The 25,391-nt window shown below is 32.3% G+C and overlaps 2 protein-coding genes across 3 annotated transcripts; both read right to left on the bottom strand.

Annotated features, from left to right (window-relative positions):
• Window positions 1-11,761: 11,761 nt before the first annotated feature.
• LOC105764383 (protein CHROMATIN REMODELING 19) lies at window positions 11,762-18,855 on the bottom strand. The gene is made up of 12 exons (XM_012582926.2): window positions 18,305-18,855; window positions 17,770-17,887; window positions 16,615-16,655; window positions 16,284-16,534; window positions 16,005-16,185; window positions 15,308-15,493; window positions 15,004-15,177; window positions 14,753-14,905; window positions 13,065-13,142; window positions 12,848-12,984; window positions 12,412-12,630; window positions 11,762-12,306 (listed from the first exon to the last, which is right to left on the bottom strand). The coding sequence occupies exons 1-12, from the start codon at window positions 18,797-18,799 to the stop codon at window positions 12,144-12,146; spliced, it is 2,196 nt and encodes a 731-aa protein (XP_012438380.1). The 5' UTR covers window positions 18,800-18,855; the 3' UTR covers window positions 11,762-12,143.
• Window positions 18,856-19,706: 851 nt separating this feature from the next.
• On the bottom strand, window positions 19,707-25,242 carry LOC105764382 (putative pentatricopeptide repeat-containing protein At2g02150). Of its 2 annotated transcripts, XM_052625482.1 has the most exons (4): window positions 24,159-25,242; window positions 22,531-24,047; window positions 21,167-21,261; window positions 19,707-20,902 (listed from the first exon to the last, which is right to left on the bottom strand). In XM_052625482.1, the coding sequence occupies exons 1-2, from the start codon at window positions 25,128-25,130 to the stop codon at window positions 22,797-22,799; spliced, it is 2,223 nt and encodes a 740-aa protein (XP_052481442.1). In that variant the 5' UTR covers window positions 25,131-25,242; the 3' UTR covers window positions 19,707-20,902; window positions 21,167-21,261; window positions 22,531-22,796. The 2 variants fall into 2 exon arrangements, with proteins under 2 accessions (XP_052481442.1, XP_012438378.1); XM_012582924.2 differs by having other exon boundaries at window positions 22,531-25,242.
• Window positions 25,243-25,391: the final 149 nt, after the last annotated feature.

Here is a 25,391-nt window from a genome sequence, read left to right as displayed (position 1 = left end):
TATCACGTCTAGATAACCCTTGGATTGAAGCCAAACCAGAAAGAAGAATTAAATGAGTTTTCTTTGTAATCAAGATATTCAAATATTGTAACTTCTTTTCAAAGTTATAAATAAAATTTGTCCTCCAAATTTTCAAGTCAATTAACTACTTGAAATTTTTATATGTGTGAAGAGAAAAGAATTTTGTGTACTTCATAATTAATCAACTTTAAGCTATGTAGTGTATATAACTAAATTGTTAAAACGAACTCATTATTAACTAAATTAATCTATATATTTCTACGTAGATATTTTTTTAATTTTGTCAATATATATTTAAGAATTAGAGATTTAGATGAATATTCGAGTTTGGGAGAGAGATTTCATGAGTTTAAGTCAATTAAATTTAAATTTAGATTACATATTTTTATATATAAGCCCCCAAATCTTTAAATTGAAGGAAAAATGTGCTTAAACATGCTCAAATCCACATCCTCCTTATTGTAGTAATAACAATAATTGTCGCACCCCAAAAACTGGGTTAGTAGAATCGGACAAGCAAATCGAGGGTTAGTGAACCAGAGCCCGTAATTAGGTTAGATAATTAAATAATTAGTAATTAATTAAATAAAATATTAAAATAATTAGAATTAAAAATTTTAGGTTGAGAAATCAAAATTAGGTGTCCGAGAATTAATTTGGTTAAAATAGATTTTTAAAAACGAGGTTTGATTTGAAAATAATTTTGAAATTGGCTTTCATTGGAAACTAAAGACCAATTTGGAAAATAGAGGAAACTGTAGGTGGTCAAAGGGGCAAATGCCCAATTTTTAAATTTTGGTTGGTTATTTAAACCACCCACCGTCCCATCCCTCTCATTTTGACATTCCATTAAAAAATTTGTCAAACACCAAATTAGAGCTTTTCTCCCGAAATTAGCTCATCGTTTTTTTTTATTTCTGAGTTCTCCAAACATAAAATCTCTTTTTAATTTTGAAGATTATTCACGTTTTCATCCTCAAATCCTTAAGAGATCTTCACACATTTTCGCTCAAATTAGCTCCATAGCTCGCCGATTTTGAAAAATTGAGGTAAGATTCTGGCTTTTTACAATTAAACTAAGTGATTTGTTATTTCAATTCGAGATTTAAATGATTTAATCAAGATCTCAATACATAACTTGATTTTAAGTTGATTTTTGGTTTAAAAATGGTAGATCTTGTATTTCTTAGTTAAGTTTACGCTTTAAAGTGATTTCTAACTCATTTTGATCTAATTAAAAGGTTTTTATCTTGATTTAACAAATCTTTAAGTAATTTTAATGAATCAAACGTTATCCTTTGACAAATATAACATAAGCTTGATTTTTTCGAAAAAATTAGATCTGTGTAATTAGATAAAATTGATGGTTCAGACTTGTAATTAGATGATATTTAAAATTGATGGTTCAGACTTGTAATTAGATGATATTTAGGGTGTATGAAGTTGAAATCTAAGCTTAGAAATGAGATTTGAGTAGTGAAATTGTATTTTTGGCAAAACTAGTTAAGTTTTTGGTATAGAGGTTACAAGGCTTCGATTTGTGATTTTGGAATGATTTAATTGTGTTTGTTGTTGTTAATAATACCTTTGAAATGTGTTTTATGTGTATGTGAAGTTCCAATTCATTTGGGAGCCTCCACAAGCATGGACAAAGGCAAATAAGAGCTTACTTGAGCATTGTAGTTGAAGCAAGTGCTAAGGTGAGTGGTTTGGTATACTACATTTAAACTCTAGTGCGCAGGCTAAGGTAATACAGGTGAACCCCTACTTAATTAATATGCGAACCCCTACCTTGCTAATATATGAACCGCGCCTTGTTAGTATATAACCACTTATCACCTGATACATGTGAACCCCTATCACCAAACATGTGCAAACCCTTATCACCAGTCATGTGTAAACCCCTATCACCAGTGACATGTGAACCCTATCACCTTATATGTGAACCCATCCACCATACCATGCAAGCCATACCTTTATACGAGCCAAATCCTTGTGTGACTCTACCTATGTGCAAACCTTACCACTGTGTGAACCATACCATGCGAGCCTTACCATTGTGTGAAACCTACCCATGTGTGAGCTTACTTATGTTCGAACATTACCTATAGTACGAACCTCTAATCAAGTATGTGCCCTACCTATGTGTGAACCTATGTCGTGTTACTATATGTGATGTGTTAACCTATATTGTGTGATTGTCATGTGATATGCGAACTTATGCCATGTGATATGTGAACCTATGTCATGTGATATACGAACTTATGCTAAAGTGATATGCGAATATATGCCATGTGATATGCAAACTATGACCTATGTGAGCTATGACATGAATGATATGTGAACGATGATTATGAGTGTAAGCATTTCTATGGTCTAATGCTTATTTAAATCTCTTTTTTTTTGTTGCGTTACATCTTAGATTGTCATAATGAATTATTGAGGATGAATCGAACTGAATTGAAGTACATTGATGTTAACTATTGATACAAGGACTAAAGTGAATAAAGTAGAAATTATAGATATAATTCATAATCAATAATTTGTATGAGAAATTAGTTAAAGCATATTGAAGAATATGTTAACTGATGAATTATGAATTATGAATTATAAACTGGTTGCTAGATTTGTAAAATAAATCTAAAAAAATAAAATTTAATAAACTAGGATCTATCATGCCATATCATCAAGAATAAATCAAGAATAAAACTAAAACCGGAAGCACATCTGAATCCATGAATTCCTTGAAGTTTTTTCCCGATCTTGGGGATTTGATCTTCCAAATTAGTACACAAGAAATTCAAAGAATATTTACTCTCTCTTTCCTAAGGATGGGATATTAGAAAATATATCTTGTGTATAATTTGGGGACCATAACCCTACTATTTATAACATTGGCATATTAGTTCTAATTCCTAATTAGCCCATCATTAATTAGAATTTGATTAGAACTCAATTACTAGAGTATCTACACATATTTGACCCATACTTTATTTAATAATTAAAGCCCAATAAAATTTTAACCAAATTAGATCACTTTTAATTTGGGCTAACCTACCATGATAGTAAATAATAACATGTAATTACCCTTATTATATATGTGATGTCCATATTTTCCAACACTGGTTCGTATGAAATGAAGGGATGAATGACAAATTTGAATCGATAAACCATCGTTGCCGAGCAATTCGAGGTGGTAGGCCATCGTTATTGAGCAATCCAATATGGCAGGTCATCATCATCGGACAACCCGAGCTGACAGATTTGAATCAATAAACCCTCATTGTCGGGCAATCCGGGATGACAGGTCATCGTCACCGAGCAACCCGGGAGGACAGATCTAAATCGATAACCATCATTACCGGGCAATCTGGGGTGGTAAGCCATCATTTTCGAGCAATCTAGGGTGGCTAGTCATTGTTGTCGGGCAATCCGGGATGACAGATTGAAGTAAGTTGAACATGAACTCGTGATCTCGGATTATCGTCTGAAGGATAACCCGGTTTGAGATTTTACGTATTAGAAATGTATATTGAATGATTTTGTTCATGCTTGAGTTATAAGGAACAAGATTTTAGATAACGATTCTATGTGTGGTGATAGAGTCCATTTAAAAATGGTGATAGAGTCTCCTATATGTTTCATAATCACAAAATATCAATTTATCATTATTTGAATTATATGAGTTATGATGCGATATGAACTATTATTTAGCATGAGCTGTCATTTGGTATGAACGGTTATTTCATATGAAAATATGTTTGATGCGACTTGATAAATTATGTGATTCGCCCATTTTATGTGAATTTCTTATTATATGTGCGCTGCTTATTTTATGAGATCTATTGTTTCGTATGAGTTACTATTATGTGCAAATTGTAATAATATGTGAAATGTTATTGTACGCCTACTTTAACCTAACTGATGTGTTTATTTTTAGTATGTTTGAGCACTCACTTAGCTTCAATAAGCTCACACTCTTTTAAAACATTGTAGTGATTTAGCTTGTGAAGAGGCAGGGAAGTCAGCTATCCAAGTGATCTAAAACAAGGCTATACCTGGGTATGTTGATGGGTTCCCAAAACCAAATGAGGAAGGGAATGTGGGACCAAATTATGAGATTTAGAATTAGATTTTGTTATAATTGTTGGATTGTAATTGGACATTATGGACTCTTTAATTATTTGGTTTGAAACTCTTATTATTGTATTAGTTAGACAGTTTAATGGTGGATTATGACTGCTCAATGAATGGGTTGATCAATTGTTCAACTAACTTGTAAGTGCAGGTGGAATAGCTGTTGAGCATTGAAGTAAGACTTAGATGGTATACGTGTGTTTTGGAAAACAATTGTATGTTTAGTATGCATGAGATGTGTAATTGGTCAAATTACATAACTGTTAATTATCTGTAAACTAATTAAATGATAACCTTATGGAATTGAGTGTGTAGTTTAATCTATTTTCCAAAACAAGATTTTTATATATAAATCTATGATACTATTTTCAAACCTTGTAGTATGAAATTTTTTTCCAACTTTTTACCATGTTACGATTTAAATCTAAGCATATGCTTTTTTTTTTAAATAAAACGGTTTCCAAAACCCCTTTCAAATATAACCTTTAAAAACACCTTGTTGCATGCATGTCTAATTAATTGAAGTTTTGAAGTAATTGCCTGTTAAATATTAAATTATGAATTAGTCTTATTGTTGATTTGTTTATCAGAGTAGTGCAGCGGAAGTATGATATTAGGATTTTAAATATTCCATGTTTAATAGTGTGGTGTGTTTGGTCAGTTGGTGTGTCTTGGGAAGGTTTAAACGGAGAATCACTTTAATGGTTAATATAACGTTCAAAATTCGGGTCAGACCGTTCTGGCTGAGTTTGGGGCGCCACAATAATATTAGTTGATAGCTCAATTAACGTACATACGTATGTACGATTATTTAATATAACTCTACCATCAAAGTTTAAAAAAAAAAACTATCAAGTGTCTTATTTATTATTTAAATATATCTTAAAGATGCATGATAATTTTTCAAAAATGTTCATGGAATTAAAAAAAAATTCACCACTAATGTACTTGATAATAATACATATAATATTATGTTTAATATTAAACGTTACTAATTTCTAATGACATACGTATTGCATGTGTTTTACGCCTTTAATATTTAATTAATTTTTTAATATTAAACTTTTAATTACAAAATTAACATAAAAGAATATTCCTTATATGAGTTATTAAATACAATTAAAAAATTTAGCTTGTGAATTTAAATATAATAATAAATTTTTAAATTACAATTAAAAGTATTTTAATATATTAAATTACCATATAGTTTCACTTTATATAATGAATGCAAGTAAGATTATTCAAAATAATAATTAATTAACATAATTAACTCTAATTAATATGCTTAAAATTCTATTTAAGTAATAACTTTACTTTACATTAATAAAATTAGCACAACTTTGTTTTAAAATAAAATTAGCACAACTCTTTTTAGTCAATTTTTTTTACTTATAATTGCAATTTTAAGTGTAATTATAATTATCACAATTTTTCTATATTTTATTCTTAAATTTCTATTTAAGTAATAACTTTATTTTAAAATTAGAACAACTTTTAAACTAATAATTGTAAATTAAATCATAGTTATTTTTAAATGTGTAATTATAATGTGTAGTTATCACAACTTCTATGTTACTTTAGCTTTTTATTTTAAATATGAATTTAGTAATATGATGTAAAATAAAAGTTATTCTCATCAGTTCAAAAAATTTCTAAATTTGTGCTTTTATATATATTAAAATTATAAATCATATTTCAATTAAAGTCATAGTTTTTTAAAGAAAAGTAATGAATATTTTCTTGATACAGTAATTTATTAAATGTAGTTTTTTAAAATAAAAGTAACATATATTTTTTGTCGTAGTATATAATTTACAAATAACAAAATATATCAAAATAATATACAAATACCAACAAATCAAATTTCATGAAGCTTTAACTTTCATTGTCTTATAAACGTGTGCGTATATATTGATTCAGGGATTTAGACAGTGGAAATTTTAAACAAAAGAAGCAGCAGCAGCAGTAGCAAATGTATATAAACGGTATTTTTAAGGTATAAGATTACATGTTAAAAAAGTCACAATTAAAATATATCAAATTTCGATTAAATTTAGAAGACTTATCTAAATAAACCTAAACCAAACCTTTTCATAATGTATTTAAACAAAATATCGAACATTTTTTCTTTCCAATTAGTTAAAGGCCACATCAATTAACCTCTTCAAGAGTCGAATTGCCAGCTTAGTTTGAAGTCTATCTTTAAGAGGATTTGGACAAAAATATTAAATCTAAAGAGTGATTTTAAACAAAAAAAAAAACTAATTTAAAATATCTGTTTTTAATCTTGAGTGTAGCTCGAACCAATCCAATTTTAAATATTAGAATATTTTATTTTATTTTATTTTATTTTAGTTTACATAATATGTAATTTATTTCACATAAAAACTATAACTATAATATAAACATATGTTAAGTTGTCTTGTTTAAAATTTTAATAAGAATATATAATTATTAAATATTAAATTAAAATTAAGATTTTTTTTTTAAATACTATAAGTGGGCTTGAGTTAGCGATTAATAAAATTAAACGAGTTTTGACAAAATATTACGATGAAATTGTTTCTGGAGAAGTAATGCCTGCACCAGTTGGCTTTGAGTCTGGAACTCCAAGATGTCTTTCAGCTTTCAAGCGAAGAATGTTACAACTTTTGGATACTGAGATTGCTTCTTAAAAATGAGTCATTCAACAACTTCAAGCTAAGGTATTGGGGAATGATTTGTTGGCCAAACAACTTCAGTATCTCTTTGGCAGAACCATTAAACAAAAAAGGGGAGCAACTTGGAAGAAAGTTGGGATGCTGAAAATGATTTTAGCTTTTTTATTTTCAAAGTTCATTTTTTAGGAATTGTTTATGGACTATTTTTCTTTACTTTGGTTTGTTATTTTGTGAGCCATTTTCTATTCTGCTTAATATAATATAATTTATAGTATTTTTTATGACATGAATAGTTTATTTGTTTGATTATGTTAATAGTTAAGTGTAATTGATTAAGGGGAAGTTACTTAGGAAGCATTTGCATCTTTTGTTGCATATGTTCTTCTATTATGGTTTTGTTCAAAAATATTTCAAATGGGGAGAATGTTGAGGTAATTTTTTAGCAATGCTAAGGAGTAATCTCTATTGGTGGCTGGCATTGCTCCGCTCAGAAACTTGCCATGTTTTGCGTTGACAAGTTTTGGTAACAAAATTCTGAGATTTTGATTCTTGTTGATACTTTGGACAACTACAAGCTCATCTATGATATGCAAATCATTATAGTGACATATCTTGAAGATTGATTTGGATTGAATCAAGGAAATCAACTTCCCAAGTTTGAAGAGATTGGATCAGATTGGGTAAACTTGGAAGCATACCCTGATGATTCAAAACTTATCCTAGCCTCATTGGAGATATTCCACATATAGATTATCATGCTATTTATTTGGGAAGATTGATTGTAATTGATATAACATGTTAGAAAGGCTCGGTTATTTAAAAATTGAGGAAACTTGTATAGGTGATCTATTGATCTAAAAGCACTTATTTTTGTTCAAAGATGAACATTTTCTATGAGACCATTGAATGCAAAATCAAGTGTGTTACTTGGTTACTATTTTAAGTTGAAAACTTAGTGGAGAGTTGTCTAGATTTTAAGTGCAAAAGTGAGGAGTCTAATTTAGTGAGCATTAGATGTTGTAATTAGTTGTTATACAAATTGTTAAGATAGTAGATTATCTCTCGGAGAAAACTCCATAAACGTAAGAAAATTAAACTGTGTAAACATATTGAGTATCTATCACAAGCATCTAAATTAGATGGTACTACACATAAGTACCGGTTTTTCCAATTTACTTGCAAATAATTTCCCGTAATATATACATATATAATAAGGGACTTGTTTAAGATCATTGGTATTAGGTTATATTGAGATAATTATATTCCATTTTTGCTCTTTTTTTCTTAGGATTTGAATTGTGAAAGATAATTTAATGAATATAAGAGCCTTCGTAAATTTAATTTTGACATACATTGTTGATGTAAAAGGGACGAGGTTATCTTTTTATTTTTCGACTCATAAAACAAAATAAGTAAAAATAATATTCATTGACCCATTCAAACATTAATGATTATTATACTAATAAAGAGCAATTACGGTAACAAAAGTTCTACCTTTAAACTTCAAATTAAATTAATCCTATCTACAACAAATGAATAGAACTATAATTTAAACTTTTAAGTATAAATCATTATCCATAAGAAGTAAATAATTAAATAAAATATACCCTATCAATAAACTAGCATTAATTCAAAGAAATATTTTAAAATGCCAAATTATTAAATCTTAAATCTCAAGGTATATCTATATTACTAATATTAAAATTAATTTTTTCCATTTAGAATTGTTTGAAATTTTAAGTATGCAAACCCATTAATTTAGATAATGATGATTGAAATAATTAAATCATTATTTATAAGTAAAAACAATTATTATTTAATTAACCATTTATAGTGCTTAGAATATTTGTATTATAATGTAATGTATAATGTATTATTAAAATTTAATAATATCCATAAAGTTTTTTATGTTGCTATATTAACAAAATTAAACAACAATTTTAAAATATAAAATAATGTTTTAAATTTGATTTCAAGTATTTTAATTAAATAAACAAAATTCACCCACTAGTTTGTATTTATACTATAAGCTTGTAATATTGAGTAGAGTATATCTATCCCCGGAGTGAATTAGTTTCACCAACCAATCGAAATAATTTAAACACACACCTAAAATACTATGAATTAAAGTCTCATTTATTTATTGGCATAAGATTCATAAAGTATTACGATATATATTTAATAACTAATTTTCAAAGTCATTAAAAATAAATAATAAAATATTATAAAATATATGTAAGATGTTAGACACTGCACTGCATCCCTGCAGTGTATCATCCATATAAAATAGTTATTTTCACAGTTAGAGGGTGTAAGGGAGTGGAGAAGTTAAAAAACGGCGGAGCACATTTGAAACAGGGTTTAGAAGTTGGGATGGATAGCTTTGTGTGGTGTAGCCAGGCAGCAGTTAAAAAGGAACGGCAATTAATATGGAGATGGTGAAACTGGAATGAATACCCACAAGAATGGATGTACAATTTTTCATTAAAAACAGGGAAACATGTGAATTGGGTTTCATGCATGTGAGCTGATGGCGACACCTGGGTTTCTAAGGACACATGGCGCCCACTCCTCCATTGCCCTTGCCTCGCCTCTCTTACTTTTTACTGTCTCTCTGCTCGGATTCAAGCATTTAAGAGAGAGAGACATGTTTTGACAAGCACTGGGAATATGACCTCTACCCACCACCCCCACTATTTCTTTTTTTATTTTAATTCCTTCTTCTGTGTAATGGAGTGTTTAAGTTTTATTAATTAAACAAATCTAATTAATCCATCACTGTTCTTATTCTGACAGTAGAGTTCCAGAAAATCCTGCTAATTCTCCTTAACTTGTATTACAAAAGTTAACTTATTTATTATTCCTACCTAATTTTTTTAAACTAATTGATAAATTTAAAATTAAAGTATTAAAAGATAAGCACTAATTAAAATTTTAAATTATAAAATATATTATTTATAATTGATTACCAAATAGAATTTGAGTGTTTGATAAATAAAAATTTTAAATTATAAAAATTTGCATCCTTAATTTTTAAATATTTCACTTTATTCTAGATAAAATTAAATTTTAAACATCATTTTTATGAAATAATAAAATGTAAAAGTAAATTAATTAAAAGATTTTACTTATTTACATATCACGTTCCACACTTTTTATAGAAAAAATCTATCAAAATTATTTGTTATTTTGAATTATCAAAGGTATGTAAAATAAATTATTGAAAATACTAATTTTGAAGTGTTTTAATTTTTTTATTCTAAATCACTAACAAGAGATTTGTTTTAAATTTCAAGTTTATGGTTGACTTCATGTTCATGCTCAAGATCTAGTCTTTAGGCCACCTTTTTCTTTATATAGAATAGAAAACCAATTAAACCAATCAACTGAAGTCAGTTTTCTGTCAAAAAAAAAAACTGAAGTCAGTTTCAGTTCAATTAATTTTTAATGTATTTTTTAAAAATCAAAACGACCTCCCGTCAGAGTCTAAAAGCACAAAGGAAAGTAGAAACCAAACCTGAACAAATCAAATGATTCATGGTGTCACTTTTAAGCAGGAATTTTCTGTTCTTTTGGGGGTAAATTTTAACCACTTAACCTACAAATAATGACAGCAAGTAAAAGAGACGGTTGGAGGTCACGGGCAGCCAAATTTTCTCCATCAATCATCATTTTCATCAAAGCCGTAAAAAGATTCTCTAACATGAAAGAGAAAGAGAGAGAAAAAGGAGATGGGGATGGGGATGGACGCAGCAACAAATATCTTTAAAACGGAATTTTAAGCGAAATTACATTCCAACTAACAATTTTTCCATGTTTTTCCCATTCCCAAACCCCCTCTTTTAGTATCATTGATTGATGGACTCACTCATTTTACCTCCTCCATGCAACCCACTTACCTAAAACCATGTCTTTATATCTACCATTAATTTTCGAAGGTGGGCGTTACTTATCCAATATTAAAAATTAATCCAAAATTTGAGAGGATTTCTCTTTTATTTTAGTATCCAAAAACATGTGTACCTTCGAATCTCGACTTCTTAATCATTAAAGTATTTAACATTTCGTATCAACAGTACCTTAGAAATAACATTTTATCTTTTATTTACCTTAAAATATATCATGTGAACAAAGGAGACATGAATTACCTCGGTAGAGATAGGTAGTACGGTCCAATGGTGATGGCAATTGTTATTTGGTGGGGTAGGCCGTAGACGAGAAGTAATTGTAGGGCGCCCCACCCTGGAGTGGCCCCTGCCTCTTTTCTCCGCCTCCAGCCCTCCACATGGGGGGGCTGCTCTCCATCCCTATCCCGCAAATATTCCCTCCCTCGTGCCTTGTATTACAAACCTTATGCCTACCATATACTACATGCCAATTACAAGATTTAAAAAAAGCAGAATTTGCAATTTGAACTAAAAATAGTTTACGCATGAAATTTTATCACGTGGTATGTTGGAGTCAATCAATAGAGAAGTGTTCGTTCTTGTGAAAATATATTCCTGCCCTCAAACTTTTCCATCATTCAAACATCAGAACGCTAATTAACAGTTCATATCATCTGCATATCCAAATTCCCTAAACTCCGAGGCATCTTCATAGCTTACCAGAAATTTACCAATTTACTAATCTATATTACTCAGATGCTTTATTTTCTCTAAGGTACTCTTCATTCTTCTTAATATGCTCCGTATCTATCCAAGTTATTTATTTTTCCTAAAATACACATGTTCATTAACTATATTTGACGCATTTGGACATGAACACAAAATATAATCCTCTGAGCATGAAGAGGGAAATAATACTTTGAAAAGAAAAGAAAAAAATACTTAAGCCTATCAAACACATACCCATATCAAATAATCACCTCCAAAAATAACTTAGCTGCCAACTACCAAAATTTGTTCATACCGATGTAAATCCACCTCCACCAAGTAAAAGGGTTCTAAGATAATAATAATATTGGTACTCTTTACTATATCAAATGTAAGATCACAAATCAATTAGTTTCTCTTTAAGGAGAAGATGGAGCCATTCAGGAGGTGGGGTTTTGATACTTCTATCTGAAAGGCACCGAAAAGTCACCATCTCTCCTGCTAATAATTTTCTCATAAATATTCTTCTATGTTGGTGTTGGCTAATTAATACCCATGTAAGGCATGCCCTAAAAATTTTAAAGGTTGATTTTCCCCTCAAATGATCCTAAATCTAATAGATCAAGACAATTTTCTCTTCATCTACGAACTGATACAACAATGGGTCTTATGTGTACAAAGAATAAGCAAAAGTAAAGAAAACAAAAATCTATCACATACTAGTTTAGTTCTAGTTCATCAGTAGTGATGTCAGTATTTGTCCCATCGTTTTCTCAGATGTGTCACCTTCATTCTCTATATCAATACCTGACTCTAGCACTGCAGCATCCAGAGTCAACTTCCTTTTTGCAATCTCATAAACATTCTCATCAACAGTACCTTTAGTAACCAGCCTGCAAATGATACGAAACTATGTTAATTTTGCATCTACAACTTCACAATGCATTGATGAGCCAAGAAGAAATAAAAAATGGGAAAAGAAGGGTATTTCTGAGCACCTGTATATAGTAACTGGCCTAATTTGGCCAATTCGATGGCAACGATCTTCAGCCTGCCGGTCAATCTGTGGATTAAAATCCAGGTCATGGATAATTACAGTATCAGCTCCTGTCAAGTTCAAACCCTGCCCTCCAGCTCTCGTGGACAACAAGCACGCAAATATTGAAGTGTCATTATTGAAATCATCAACTATAGTCTGCCTATCAGTCACCTGAGTACTGCTCAAAGTAAGATATATTCAATGCACGGATAATGTTAGAGAATGTATAGGAAAAAGAAACTGGAACAGTATGTTTATCTGCCCGTAAAAAATGCCTGCACTAGTTAAGCCTCATAGTAGATAACTGGAACCAGCAATTTAAAAGAAAACAACAAAACTTTTATCCCATAAAGGAGGACAAAGAAAAATCTAGTGAAGCAGAATGTAAGCAACACCTTCCATCAAGCCGTTTATATGTAACTCCAATAACATCTAAAGTCCACTCTAAGATATCAAGCATTGATGTCCATTGGCTAAAAATCAGAACTCGATGCCCACTTCTCTTGAGTGAAGGGAGAAGCTTTGCTAAAGCCTGCAGCAACATCAATCACACGCAAATGTAATTGATGCATGACAGTTAGGAGGATGAAAGAGAAAAAGAATAAACAATACCTGGCATTTAGCTGAAAGCATAACATACTCATCAGAAAGAGTTCCTTTACCACCAGTAATTCCATAGCGAATTAAAAGCTGTATTAACGATGTTTAAAACAAATATATGAATACCAAAACTAGAAAAGAAAAAAAATTATAATTTTGGTCACATTAGATTTAAAATTGCAAAAAGAGACACCAGCATAAACTTAGCAGTTATAGCCGTCATTACGCAGAGAAGAAGAATAAAAAGGAATTGTATGCACAAAAGGTACTCATCAGTTTCCGATCCACTAGTCACGATTGAAATGGAATAAGCTATTTGGAAAGATAAGTTTAAATATGAATGATCACACTTGAACATTGAGGTCTAAAACAAGTAAATTTGTGGATTAATAGCATTTGGATAAAGTGATCAATACGTGATAAATTCGTAGTTTATTGTATTCATTAGGTCTGCTTAGAACTGAAATAAATAAAACATCAATTCTAACCAGTACTTCATAGAAACTGTAACAAAACATGCCATCCAAAATAAAGCTCTGCAAATAGGTCTGTATTTCATTTTCATTAGGTTGTTTAAATGTCGTAATTGAAACTACATTCGATCTTTGAAAATTACGTAGGTATCAGTATGCTAAATATTATATGGACGGTGAACACCACAAGGAAGCATCCATCAACCTACTTTTATGGTTGACTGATGGTGATGGATCCATTCCACATCATAATGACCTAATATGCTTTAACCTCATGCCTCAAAGGAGAAAAGAGGACCCAAACTGGAAGACCAGATAAATCTAAAATGAACTTGGAGCAAAACCACTAAGACTGACCCAAAAGTCAATCCACTCATATGGCCTATACAGGCCAGACCTTGGACAAGGTTTTTACAAATTTGGACCAGCTCAAATTAGTATTTAACAATAAAATTATTAAAAATTAACTATAAAAATATATAACTTTTTTTTCCTTAGTGGCTGACCACCGACTAGGCTTGGGTAAAGAACTTAAAAGGAAAATTTTGGACCACAGCCTGGCCTATGGACACCCAAGAACATATATGACAAAAAAAAATAGCCTACATCATTGAAGTTGTCAGTAATTAAAATCACATCCTTGATCACTCACATAGCAATTTAGGTTGACTAAAATATTATTCAAATCTTGAGTTCCCTCATCTCAGTTTCGACATAAAAGTCAATTATGGGCTCAGAACATATTGGTGTTGAAAACCAGTTTCAATCACTCACCTCAGAATTTAAGCTTTTAGGTTGAATCAGTCTGCAACTGTTTTTATACTACAAAACAACTTAAAATAGGTTCACTACTAAGGGAACTATTGCAGAAAGAGAACTAAACTACAGGTCTTCATATTGAGTGGAAAATTTAGGGAACATGCTGATAAAATGAAGAGAAACTACCAACCAACCTGCAACCCTGATACTCAAAGATATTCTCATCCTTTTCCAGTACTTAAAAGTCTTCCTTGTTAACTCTGATCTATCTTCTTTTTCAACCTTCACAAATAATTTAAATTTCCTATTCTATAAACTACTTCAAATATATTGAATGACTCTCGTTTCTTGAAAGAGGAACTAAGAAACAAACAGAATAAAGAATAAATATACTTAAAACAAACAGTAATCACCGCAAGCCTCAAGTCTTGAAAAGGGAAAAGGAAATTTCTTAATCAAAAGAATTACCCGATTAATAGAGAAGTCATTGTAATTCTTTAGTTCCTCAATTACTCTGTCCAAGGTACATTCAAAAACACCCATTGAATGTAACCTTCTAGCAAAGCAAACAACATCCTCATCATTATAAATTCGCCTCACTAATAATGGATGATTTGCAATCTAGAGAAGTTTAAAGCAAAGATATTAGGTTTAAGCACCAGAGACCCTTTTGAAATTAAATACATGGCAAGGGAAAGATAAGGAATATAATGAAGCACCTTTCTAAACTGAACAAAATAGTTTGAGATCTGACGTTGAGGAAGAATTCCAACAATATTATTCATATCAGATTCTGAAAGCTTAGCTATCCGTGCTCGTGAGATTGTACGATACTCCTCTATGGCCTCCCTATATGCATCTTCTTGTTGCTTCTCCATAATTACATGCTCAACCTGCAAAAGGGATACTTAGCTACACTAGAATATTGAAACAGTTACCGCTACAGAGGAATTTTCAAATTAAAGTCCCTCAATAAAGTATACACAATATCTAATCAAAACCTAAGAGTAAGAAAGCATCTACCCGTTGCATCTTTGGGACGAGTTGCTGCATGACATCAGATTTCAGACGCCTCAAGATGAATGGTCCCAGAATGGACTTCATACGACCAACCAACTCCCTATCTTCTGCATTTAGTAGCTTCTTCAAGTCTACATCCTCAGTGGCGAAAAGATCAGGCATCATGAACTCTAGCAACGACCACAGCTCCTGCAACAAAAAGCTATCCACTCAGCAGCAACAAAATAACATGTACAATACTCAGAAGTATATTTAGAAAACATATTTTCTAATACCAGCAGCATTTTATTCAGACAAAAGAAAAATCTTATCAGAAGGTTTCATGATAACAGGAAAGGTATTTCTTACCAAAATGGGATTCCATTGACAGCAAAGAAAATATATGAAAGACTAAGGAACAAAAGACATTTTTATCTAAACTAGAAATTCAAAGCATGATTCATTGAGTTGAAATATTGCTGTCATAATACAGTCTACACTGAAAAGAATTGCTTCATTTTTCCCATACTAAATTTTGGTTCTCTTTGAGAAATAGTTTTTAATGGATGAAATTCTATGCTTCAGCATAACAGAACTTTTCTCAATAATGTGAACCATATGACTCACTGAACCATACCACCACAATGCTCAATAACCATTATTTACTTAAATTACTTCTGGTTCTAGAATTACTTTAGGACAGAGGAGAAGGTAATAGTACGTGTAAATCATTTTGCAGTGGTGTGCCTGTTAGCATAAGACGCTGTTTTGCATTTCGAGCAACTGACATTAGGTTTTTCCACCTATAGCTGTTCTTATCCTTTAAAGCATGGGCCTCGTCCATTAGCACACAGCTCCAATGCCAACGTTTCAGAATTTTACGATCATCCTTCTGCTGCACACTATAGAAACCACTAATAAAAACCAAATACACACATGTACACACTCATGTAGACAAACAAACAGAATAGAACACAAACCCAGATAACAAAAAGCATACCTGTGTCTTTCAAAAAGTGAATAGCACACAAGGAGGACATTAAATGGAGGTGGTAATCCAGCTTTGGACAAAGAGCTCAACTCTTTCGAGTAAGCTGCTCTGCCAGCACCATGATACTGAAGTACAGAAAATGATGGGCACCACTTCTTAAGTTCTCTTTCCCAGTTTTCTAAAACTGAGGCAGGACAAACTATCAAATGAGGACCAGGATCATTTTTCAGATGTTTCAGCAAAGTTAAATATGTAATAGCCTGCAGAGGAAAGCAATTTAGCCTGATAAAATGAAATTTAGACAAGATTTATCTGGCAAAACAAATTAGTCTTCTGGTACCTGAATGGTTTTCCCAAGACCCATCTCATCTGCCAATATAGCTGCACATATATAAAAAGTTGTTAGCCCTTCCAAACCATACCAATTACCTAAAACATAGACAAATATGCACTTGGAGCCTAAAATTATAAGTCTAGGGACAAATCTTTTCGTGCATATATATCTTATTAACACGACTGCCCCAAATTGCAGCATCAAATGACTTGGGCATGAATTTGACAAGCGAGTAATAATAATAAATTATTTGGAAGAGGAACGATTTTCAAATAAGAAAAGAATTGGATCAAGTCAACAAAAACCAGACAATCAGCATCCAAAACAGTGAAAAAAATCTAGACAAAGAAGCATCATCATCTAATATATAGGTTGCAACAGACTAATAGCAATAAGTATTGATGATTGTGTACCCCACTTATTAGCCAGTAAAAAACTGGAAGGCCAGATTACTTTACAATTAACATCAGTATATGAAAAAAGAAAGCAAAAGAAACAACCATTCCCTGTTTGGTTTATTCAAAATCAAATGCAGCAATAGGACCCCCAACCCTGCCAAATTCTTGTCACGTTCTTTTTCTTTTCAAATTGGAAACTTATTGAAACAATCATAAATCTGAAAGATCTCTTTTGTGGCTTTCTTAAACTGAACAAAAATTCAATATCATTCCCTGAAAATTAAGAGCATAAAACCTAAATATTATCTATTCTAGAAAGCCATTATTACTCAAGGTTCTTATCATTTCCTTCTCCCCCCTTCCCAACCAAAGTTATAGACATATTCCAAGAAAGTGACAGATGATGAAGGTTGATGCAGTTATCATGCAACACAAGTTTTGACAACACCACCCATAGTTCTGAATTTCATGTTCTGTTTCTTCATCTTAAATTTTAGTCACCCAATCAAAATTAAAGATCTCCAACTATACATGAGAATCTAGGCCAATACAGACATCTAAGAATGAGCATTTAGGTTTTACAGAAACCGTTTGTTCTTACTTCTCAGCTTAATTCTATTAGATATAGGAATGTGCTCAAGAATTTATCAAATCTCAGCAACAAATACAAATTATTATTTAGGAACCACATCAATAACAGAAAAACCTAGAAATATAAAGCCCAGGCATAACAGAACTGGTGTCCAAAGATTAAAACAAGTACCTCCTCCAATACCCTTTCGATGCAACAGAAGAAGAAAGTTTACACCAACTAGTTGATATGGCTTGAGAACTGGCTGAAAACCAGAATCCGCAGCCCCACATGCAACATCAACATCATTCTGCAAGAGTAAGACATAAGCCAATTTAGAAACAAGCCTATCTGAAAACCAAAAGGTAATGTTGAACAGATATTGCATTCATACATTCCCCGATTTCAGCCATGTAGTATCTCAAAACAATCGTCTCCAATAAAATGATGTAAAAACGAAATTTCAAGCAATACCAATTTGCAACTATTGTGGTGATTTCCATCAAACTACAGCTTAAACATAAAGCATAATGACATGCATTCACCTAATTAAGTCGATCTGAACTTAATGCAAACTTTTGCAATTTCATAGAGCTCTTTTCTAAATAAATATATATAGATATAGACAAAAAGTTCGAGTGATCACGGCCTTCGCTGCCTCAATTTTCTCAGTAACCAAACAAAAAAAAAAATAAGATGCTTTCAACTTCTTTTCAATAAAATATACCTGCGTAACGATTCTCACGGAAGAAGCTTCTACTTCGGCGTATCGTTCACAAGAAGCAGCAGAACTCCCGTAGAGCTCCTTCCGAAGCTCAGTCGATATTTTCGCACACTTTTGCAACGCCTTCCCTACCACGTCATCCTCTTGCAGTTCCTCCATTTCTTCACTTGACTCAACATCAAACACCTCATCAGAGCAAGCATTTTCATTGTCTTCCTCGTCGTCGTCAACCACGAATCGACGGACACGGTTGACAGGCCGGGCGACATCCTCGGCTTCAACATCGTCGTCTTCCAAGTTGGAGACCCCGTCGTCCTCCAACTGTTGGATTTCGACGCAATCGTCGCTGCTTTGGCCGGAATAATTAGTGTGAGATTGGGAATTGAAAGAGAAAGATTTGATTGGAGGAGGGTTAGGGCTTTTCTTTGAAACCCGGGAAGGCTTGAAAGAATGATTTTCCCATCCATCGTCTGAACTTTCGTCCAAAACGCGCTTCATTTTTTGTTTTTCCTTTAAATTCTAGCGCATATGAGTCTAGAGGATTTAACTTCTTAAACACAAGTGAAAGTAAACAGAAGTTTAAGCGGTCATCTTTATTTATTTACTGGATTGTTTATGTTTACTAATCCAAAATATCACTGACTTAATTTATTCATTGCATAATTTGTCATTGCTTAATATATCACTGTAATTTCCTTTTTATTTTTATTTTAAATTTCAATCCAATTATTTTGGTTAAATTTATTAGTATGGTATTTTAAATTAAAAACATAATAATTTATTTACCTCTTGTAATTTTACTTAAAAATTTATTTTTGTCAAATCACATTCCTTATAATTTTGTTGACCTGAATGACATGTCAACATTTAATTATTTTCTTTAATTTAAAATATAAAAAGAATTATAAAATTGTTTTTAAAATTTAGAAATCATTAACATTATTTAAAAGTATAAAAATTAATATTTTTAAATTTAAAAATTAATTAAATACTAACATGTTATCGATGTAGCAATCCATGACTTTTTTATAAAATTTGAGAATAAAAAATCATTATATGTAAAAAACTCAAGCAATAGTCATAAACCTAAATTTAATAAAATAATTTTAACTTTTAACAATTAAATCTAAATTTTAAAAGTTGAAAAGCAAATAGATTAAATTTCTAAAAATACAAAAACTCAATTCCAAATTTGCAAAAATAAAACTTATGATATATTTTAACCTTTGTTATTATAATTAAGATTTATTTTATTTTATATAAATTCTTTATTAAATTAGTGCAGCTATTAGCTGAATCCTTGAGTTAAAAAAATTATTATTATAAAAATATATTTCAAAGAAAATAAGATATTGTCATAAAATGAAATTAACTGAAACATCGTAGTCTATGCTAAAGTGTGATCTGTACTAAAAAGAGTATTATTATGTTCGAAAACTAAAGCTCCGAATCACTGAAATACTTGCAACTTTAAAACTAGTTTTTACATGAATGATTCATAATTCTGCAAACTATTTCAGACTTCTGTAATAAGTTAGGTGGTCGAGCATGTTCATTGTCGGGTAAACTATAAAAATAATCACTTTTGTTTGACTCAGATTACATTTTAGTCACTTATGTTTAAAATATTATGTTTTAGTTACTTACGTTTGAAATACTACGTTTTAGTCACTTGCATTATCGTTTTGTTACGAAGTGGTCACACTACCATTAAACTTCGTTACCTACGTAACGGCAATCCTACACGACAGTTCAAATGGGTTTTAAATACCAATTTGAATGTCCTACATGGCAGTCCAAATAAAATTTATTTAATTAAAAACTTATTTTTATACCAACAATTGAACATCCAAGTTGGCATTTAAAACTCATTTAGACTGCAACGTAGAACTGCTGTTAAGGAAGTAATGAAGTTTAATGATAGAGTAACCACTTTATAACAAAACGATAACGTCAGCGACTAAAACGTAACATTTCAAACATAAGCAACTAAAATGTAATCTAAAGTAAACAAAAGTAATTATTTTTATAATTTACCCGTTCATTGTCCGACTCCTCAAAGGATCATAGAAGTAAGCCCCATAAATCCAACCTCGTTGCCTGTCCGGCTTTATGCTTCGATATCACTCGATGCACATAATCCTGGCATTTACCCGGAGCTTTCCATGCTGGACATATGCCAATGCCAACACGATATATGTCTGTTTTATACTCGTCAAGCCTACTACAACTGCAGATCAATCAGGCATAATAGATTAACACTGTCCCAGCTTCCCAAACAGATAATGTTTCTTCCGATTCCATACAGAGATCCCTGACCTTCATTGGCTCGTTCAATAATTCAAACTCCAACGCCTACCTGATCTCAATGAGGTGCAGAAGGGCCCAGAAAACAAACCACTGTTGCTTCGCTATCGCTGTTGTCTCTGATGCACACAAACCTTGTCATGCTTATAGCATCACCCAGATCTACTGCCTCCAACACAATATGCATTAGTCTTATACCCATCAAACCCACAACTGGAGAAGACATTTAACATTCTCCTCCATAGAGTTTGACATTGTAGTCCCAGAAATCAAATTCCAATCTCCATTTGATCTCTGTGTTTGCAGGTCAAACATAGCCTTCCTTGTCAGTTTACACAAGCTCAATAATTGCATTAACTATAACACATCAATAATCCTAGATATCTAAACCGAAGTAATTAAACATAAAAATATGCATCCATAAACATATAACCGAAATAATGATTCATCATTAAATACGGAATTGGAAACGGAAAAAAGAAACCAATTTCACAGTTTTTATGGCACTAGTTTTCCCACATAAAATAAAGAGAAAAATATATAATACTAAAAACTTACCTGAAGAGAACAGTATCATCTGCTGTAAACCTTTTTATCTGCACCGACAGTCAAGAGTACAAGTATGCGGACTGAGGAATGCAGCTTTGCTTTACCTAAATGATAAGTGTATTAAAAAAATGAAAGCCATTGAAGCTAGCACGATACAGGTCAACTGAAAAGCAACCCTGACAAGAAAGCTAGTGAACAAAAAAAGGAAGTCTTAAATTGATGATAAAAGAGGCATCTGGATTCTTATACACCAAACCCTACCCAAATTACTTAAAATTCATAAGATACAATGTATTTTTGGAAAAATGTTTGTGGCATAGATGTAAACTCAGACTACGAGCTCTCCACAAGAGTCTTGATATTGTAACCATGGACTTAATTGTATATGCTGACTGTAATTCAGTTGAATAAAAATTTGGTATTTGTCAGTGCAAAGAGATGCTATCACCTAAAGAAGCATGGTCGTCAACACTCAACAAAATCTTACAAAGAATCAGTTCCTCAAACCTACTTCTCAACTGAACTTGTATAACTTCCATAGCAGCCATCAGGTGTCAAAACTACTAGGGGAAAAGGAAACATTATTGAATTGACACATAGGAAATCTAACAGTGCTAAGAAATCGGTAGTTAGCATTCAGATCTATTGGGTAGTGCTGAGTAGTTTATCAATGCCTACAGGTTTGATGTTGAAGAACTATCCCTAGTGGAGAGCTTTGGCACATAAATATGTTGCTGACGTGAAAAAAAAAATCAGAGATATTCAATAACTACGACAGTTTGTTGGTGCAAAACAACTTCTGAAGCCTGAACCGTAAACTGCCATAAGTACATATATCAAGATCAATCATTCAAATGACCGGGAGAGGATATATTGTCAAGCAACAACTTGTCGTTAGCTGTTTTCTATATTATTCTGGGTCTTCATTTTCTTTTTTGGATGCATATCAGTCATGGGTATGAGAATAGGACACTACAAAGACCCTCCAAATGCACAGAAAACTTAGAAAAAGGTTGAGCATACCCATTTTAGACGCATACCCGTATCCAACACTCATCAGAGTCTGAATAACATAGGCTTTTCTAATTCCCGGAAATGTTTAGATGTTCTAACATTCCAGTACCGTGAACACAACCTTTAAAACGTCCAATTAAGGATAAACCCTAACACTTTCAATATTTCATGATAATATAAGAAATCAAAAGCAAATATGAAGAGTATGGGAAAACCAAATCTAATTTTATCAGTTCTATTACTAAGACGTCTCATACTGTAGTCTCATCCTATAAAAACTATGCATCAATAAGATACACTATTCCCACTGTTTCTACACATTGAAGAAACTAAAGTTATCAGTTGTGACCATAACTCACCAGTCAGCATCAAGGGATGGAACATACGATCTATGCACAGTGCACCAAAAGCTTATTTGGCTCCAAAACAAAACATCTTCTGCCCACAGTTTTGCATCACTAAGAAACGACACAGTAAGGATTTGTTATCAACGATTCTGCTCAAACATGTTTGCATTCTCACGACCAGGATTGCCCACAGTTTCTTATTCTATTTTATGGTACACCCCAGTCCTCCAGTTCATGTTTTGTACACAGCTTGAACAAGAGGACCAAACAATTAGACTTTAAGTTTGTACACTCGGAACAGCAAGATGGACAGGACTAGTAATTAAACCCATCTTAGCCATTTTATTTTGCAACTCAATGGCTTCAGTAACATGTCCGAGCTCATAGTACTTCCTTAATACACCAATGCAAAGAATTTCATCAGGGAGAATACGCTTGCTTATCATCTCATCCAGAAATTCTCTTGCTTTCTCTAACTGGCCACATCGGCAAAACCCTGAAACCAGGGAAGTGTAAGCCGACAAATCAAGCTCCATGCCCATTTCAATCATTCTGTCCCGCAGATTCAAAGCTTCCTTAAAATTCCCGTGCTTCAGATTTCCATCTATTAAAGCAGTGTAAGCAGTTGTATCCAGAACCAAATTTTTACTTAGCATTTCATCATACATGCTTTTGGCTGCTTCAATGAAATTATTTTTACAGAGGCCATCAATCAATACTGTATAAACTGCAACATTAGGTTGTAAATTGAAATCTGGCATTCTATTGAAATAATTAATTGCCTCTAGAACCAATCCATTTTTGCACAAACCATCAACCAAAACACAAAAAGTCACAACTGTAACTTCAATTCCCAGGTCCCACATTTCTTCTAGCAGATTCAGTGCCCCAATGGTTTTCCCCGCCTTAAAATAAGAATCCATGATTGTAGTATATATGACTGGATTCAGACTCAGTCCAGATGCCTTCATTTCATCAGTGACAAATTTAGTTTCTTCTATTTTATCATCGTTGCATAGTCCCCAGATGATAGTTCCATGCAACAAAAGGTCTGGTTTAATGCTTTTCTCCTTCATTTCTTTCAAAAGATTCAATGCATGCTCCATCTTCTTAACTTTCATATAGCCATGAGTAAGGGCAGTATAAGTTTGCACATTAGGAGTTAAACCAGCTTTCAGCATTGCCCTAAAAACTTCCTCTGCTTCCTTCGTTCGCCCTGCTTCACAAAGGCCATCGATTATAGTTGTATATGTAACAATGTTCAAGGCAATATTTGCCTGCAACATCTCATTAGCCAGCTTCAATGCTTCAGTTAGGTTACCAGCTTTACAATTAGCATCGATTAAAGAAGTATACGTGTACTCATTGGGTAAAAGACCAAGCCGCCTCATATCAACTAAGAATTTAATCCCTTGCTGCATCATCCCTTCCTTGCAAAATGCATCAATAAATGTGCTATAAGTAACAACATTTGGTTTCAACCCCTTATTCCTCATTTCACGAAAAAACTCAAAAGCACGAGGCATCATCTGAAATTTACAAAAGCAGTTTATCAAGGCATTGTATGTAATTACATCAGGCTCACACCCTACGTTCTTCATCTCTTCAAAATAGAAAAGGACTTCATCCAAAAATCCTACCTTTCCATATCCATCAAGTAGGGAGTTATATGTGACAACATCCGGTGTTAGGCCAATCTCTTTCATTTGTCTAAATAACATTCTTGCAGTCTCCAAGTCCCCTTCTTTGCACATACAATCTATCACTATATTATAAGTGTAAACTGACGGGGCGATGCCAGCCCCAACCATTTCCTCCAAAAATCTCCGAGATTGGTCCCTTCTCCCCGACTTACAAATCCTATGTAAAAAAGCATTGCAAGAACGAACTTTAGGCAAAACTCTAAACCTTTTCATTTTCGTAAAACATCGGCTAGCCTCCTCAAGTAATCCCAAATCCACCAACACACTAAACAAAGCATCAAACACCCCAAAACCATACGGACAAACATTCCTAGTAGACCAAAGAACATCAAAAAAATCGCAACCTGGAAACACTACCCCACGCCTTGACAAAACGAATTCCTTAAGAACAGCAGTAGCATCAAAATACATTCTACCATAAAACAAAATGTGTACTAATCTACAATAAGATTCACTTGTAGGGCTAAACCCTTTCTGGGTTTTCGCCAATTTGAAGAATTTCAATGCCAAATGAGGTTCCTGTTTCAAACCAACCAAAATCTTAGACACCCAAATGGGTGCCAAGCTTGAACCAAATAAACTGACAATCTTTGGGTCGTTCCATTGGTCCTGTCGAATGATTTTACACAATGATTCCCTACTGAAATCATCTAAAAAAATGTTTGTATTACAATTAGACTTAGTCCCAAATGGGAACTTGATCACAAAACAAAAACTAGTGAACAAAACAAAAGGGCAGAAAACAATAGAGTTATTGGAGGGTGGAGAAAAACTGAGGAGATGAGGGTTTTGAAAGAGAAGAAAAGGGTGGCTTACTCTGGCAGGGATTCTGCGGTTGATGTGTAAGAGATTGCGGAGAGATACAAGCATTTTGGTTAAGAAACTTAGAGTTGCAGAGATTAGCTTCATTTTTTAAGCGGAGATTGCATTTTTTTTTAAACAAATTCGAAGACTGATTGAGTGAGAACTGGGAACTGGGGAATGAGTTTTGGTTAGGGTTTAACAATGTAGCAGAGAAGGTGTCTAGGTTAATGGGTGATGGACTATAGCGGTAGGCCATCGACTGCTTCTCTTGGAGATTTTGGGCTTTCAGTTCTCAGCCCACTACAACCCAAGGTGTTGAAGTGCAGTATTAAACTTATTAAAAAGTAATTCAAAACTACACAAGAA

Source organism: Gossypium raimondii, chromosome 12, assembly GCF_025698545.1.
Source record: "Gossypium raimondii isolate GPD5lz chromosome 12, ASM2569854v1, whole genome shotgun sequence".
In the NCBI taxonomy this organism is placed as follows: Eukaryota; Viridiplantae; Streptophyta; class Magnoliopsida; order Malvales; family Malvaceae; genus Gossypium; species Gossypium raimondii.
The sequence above is the reverse complement of the archived record's forward strand: the minus strand, read 5'-3'. Positions and strand labels throughout refer to the sequence as shown.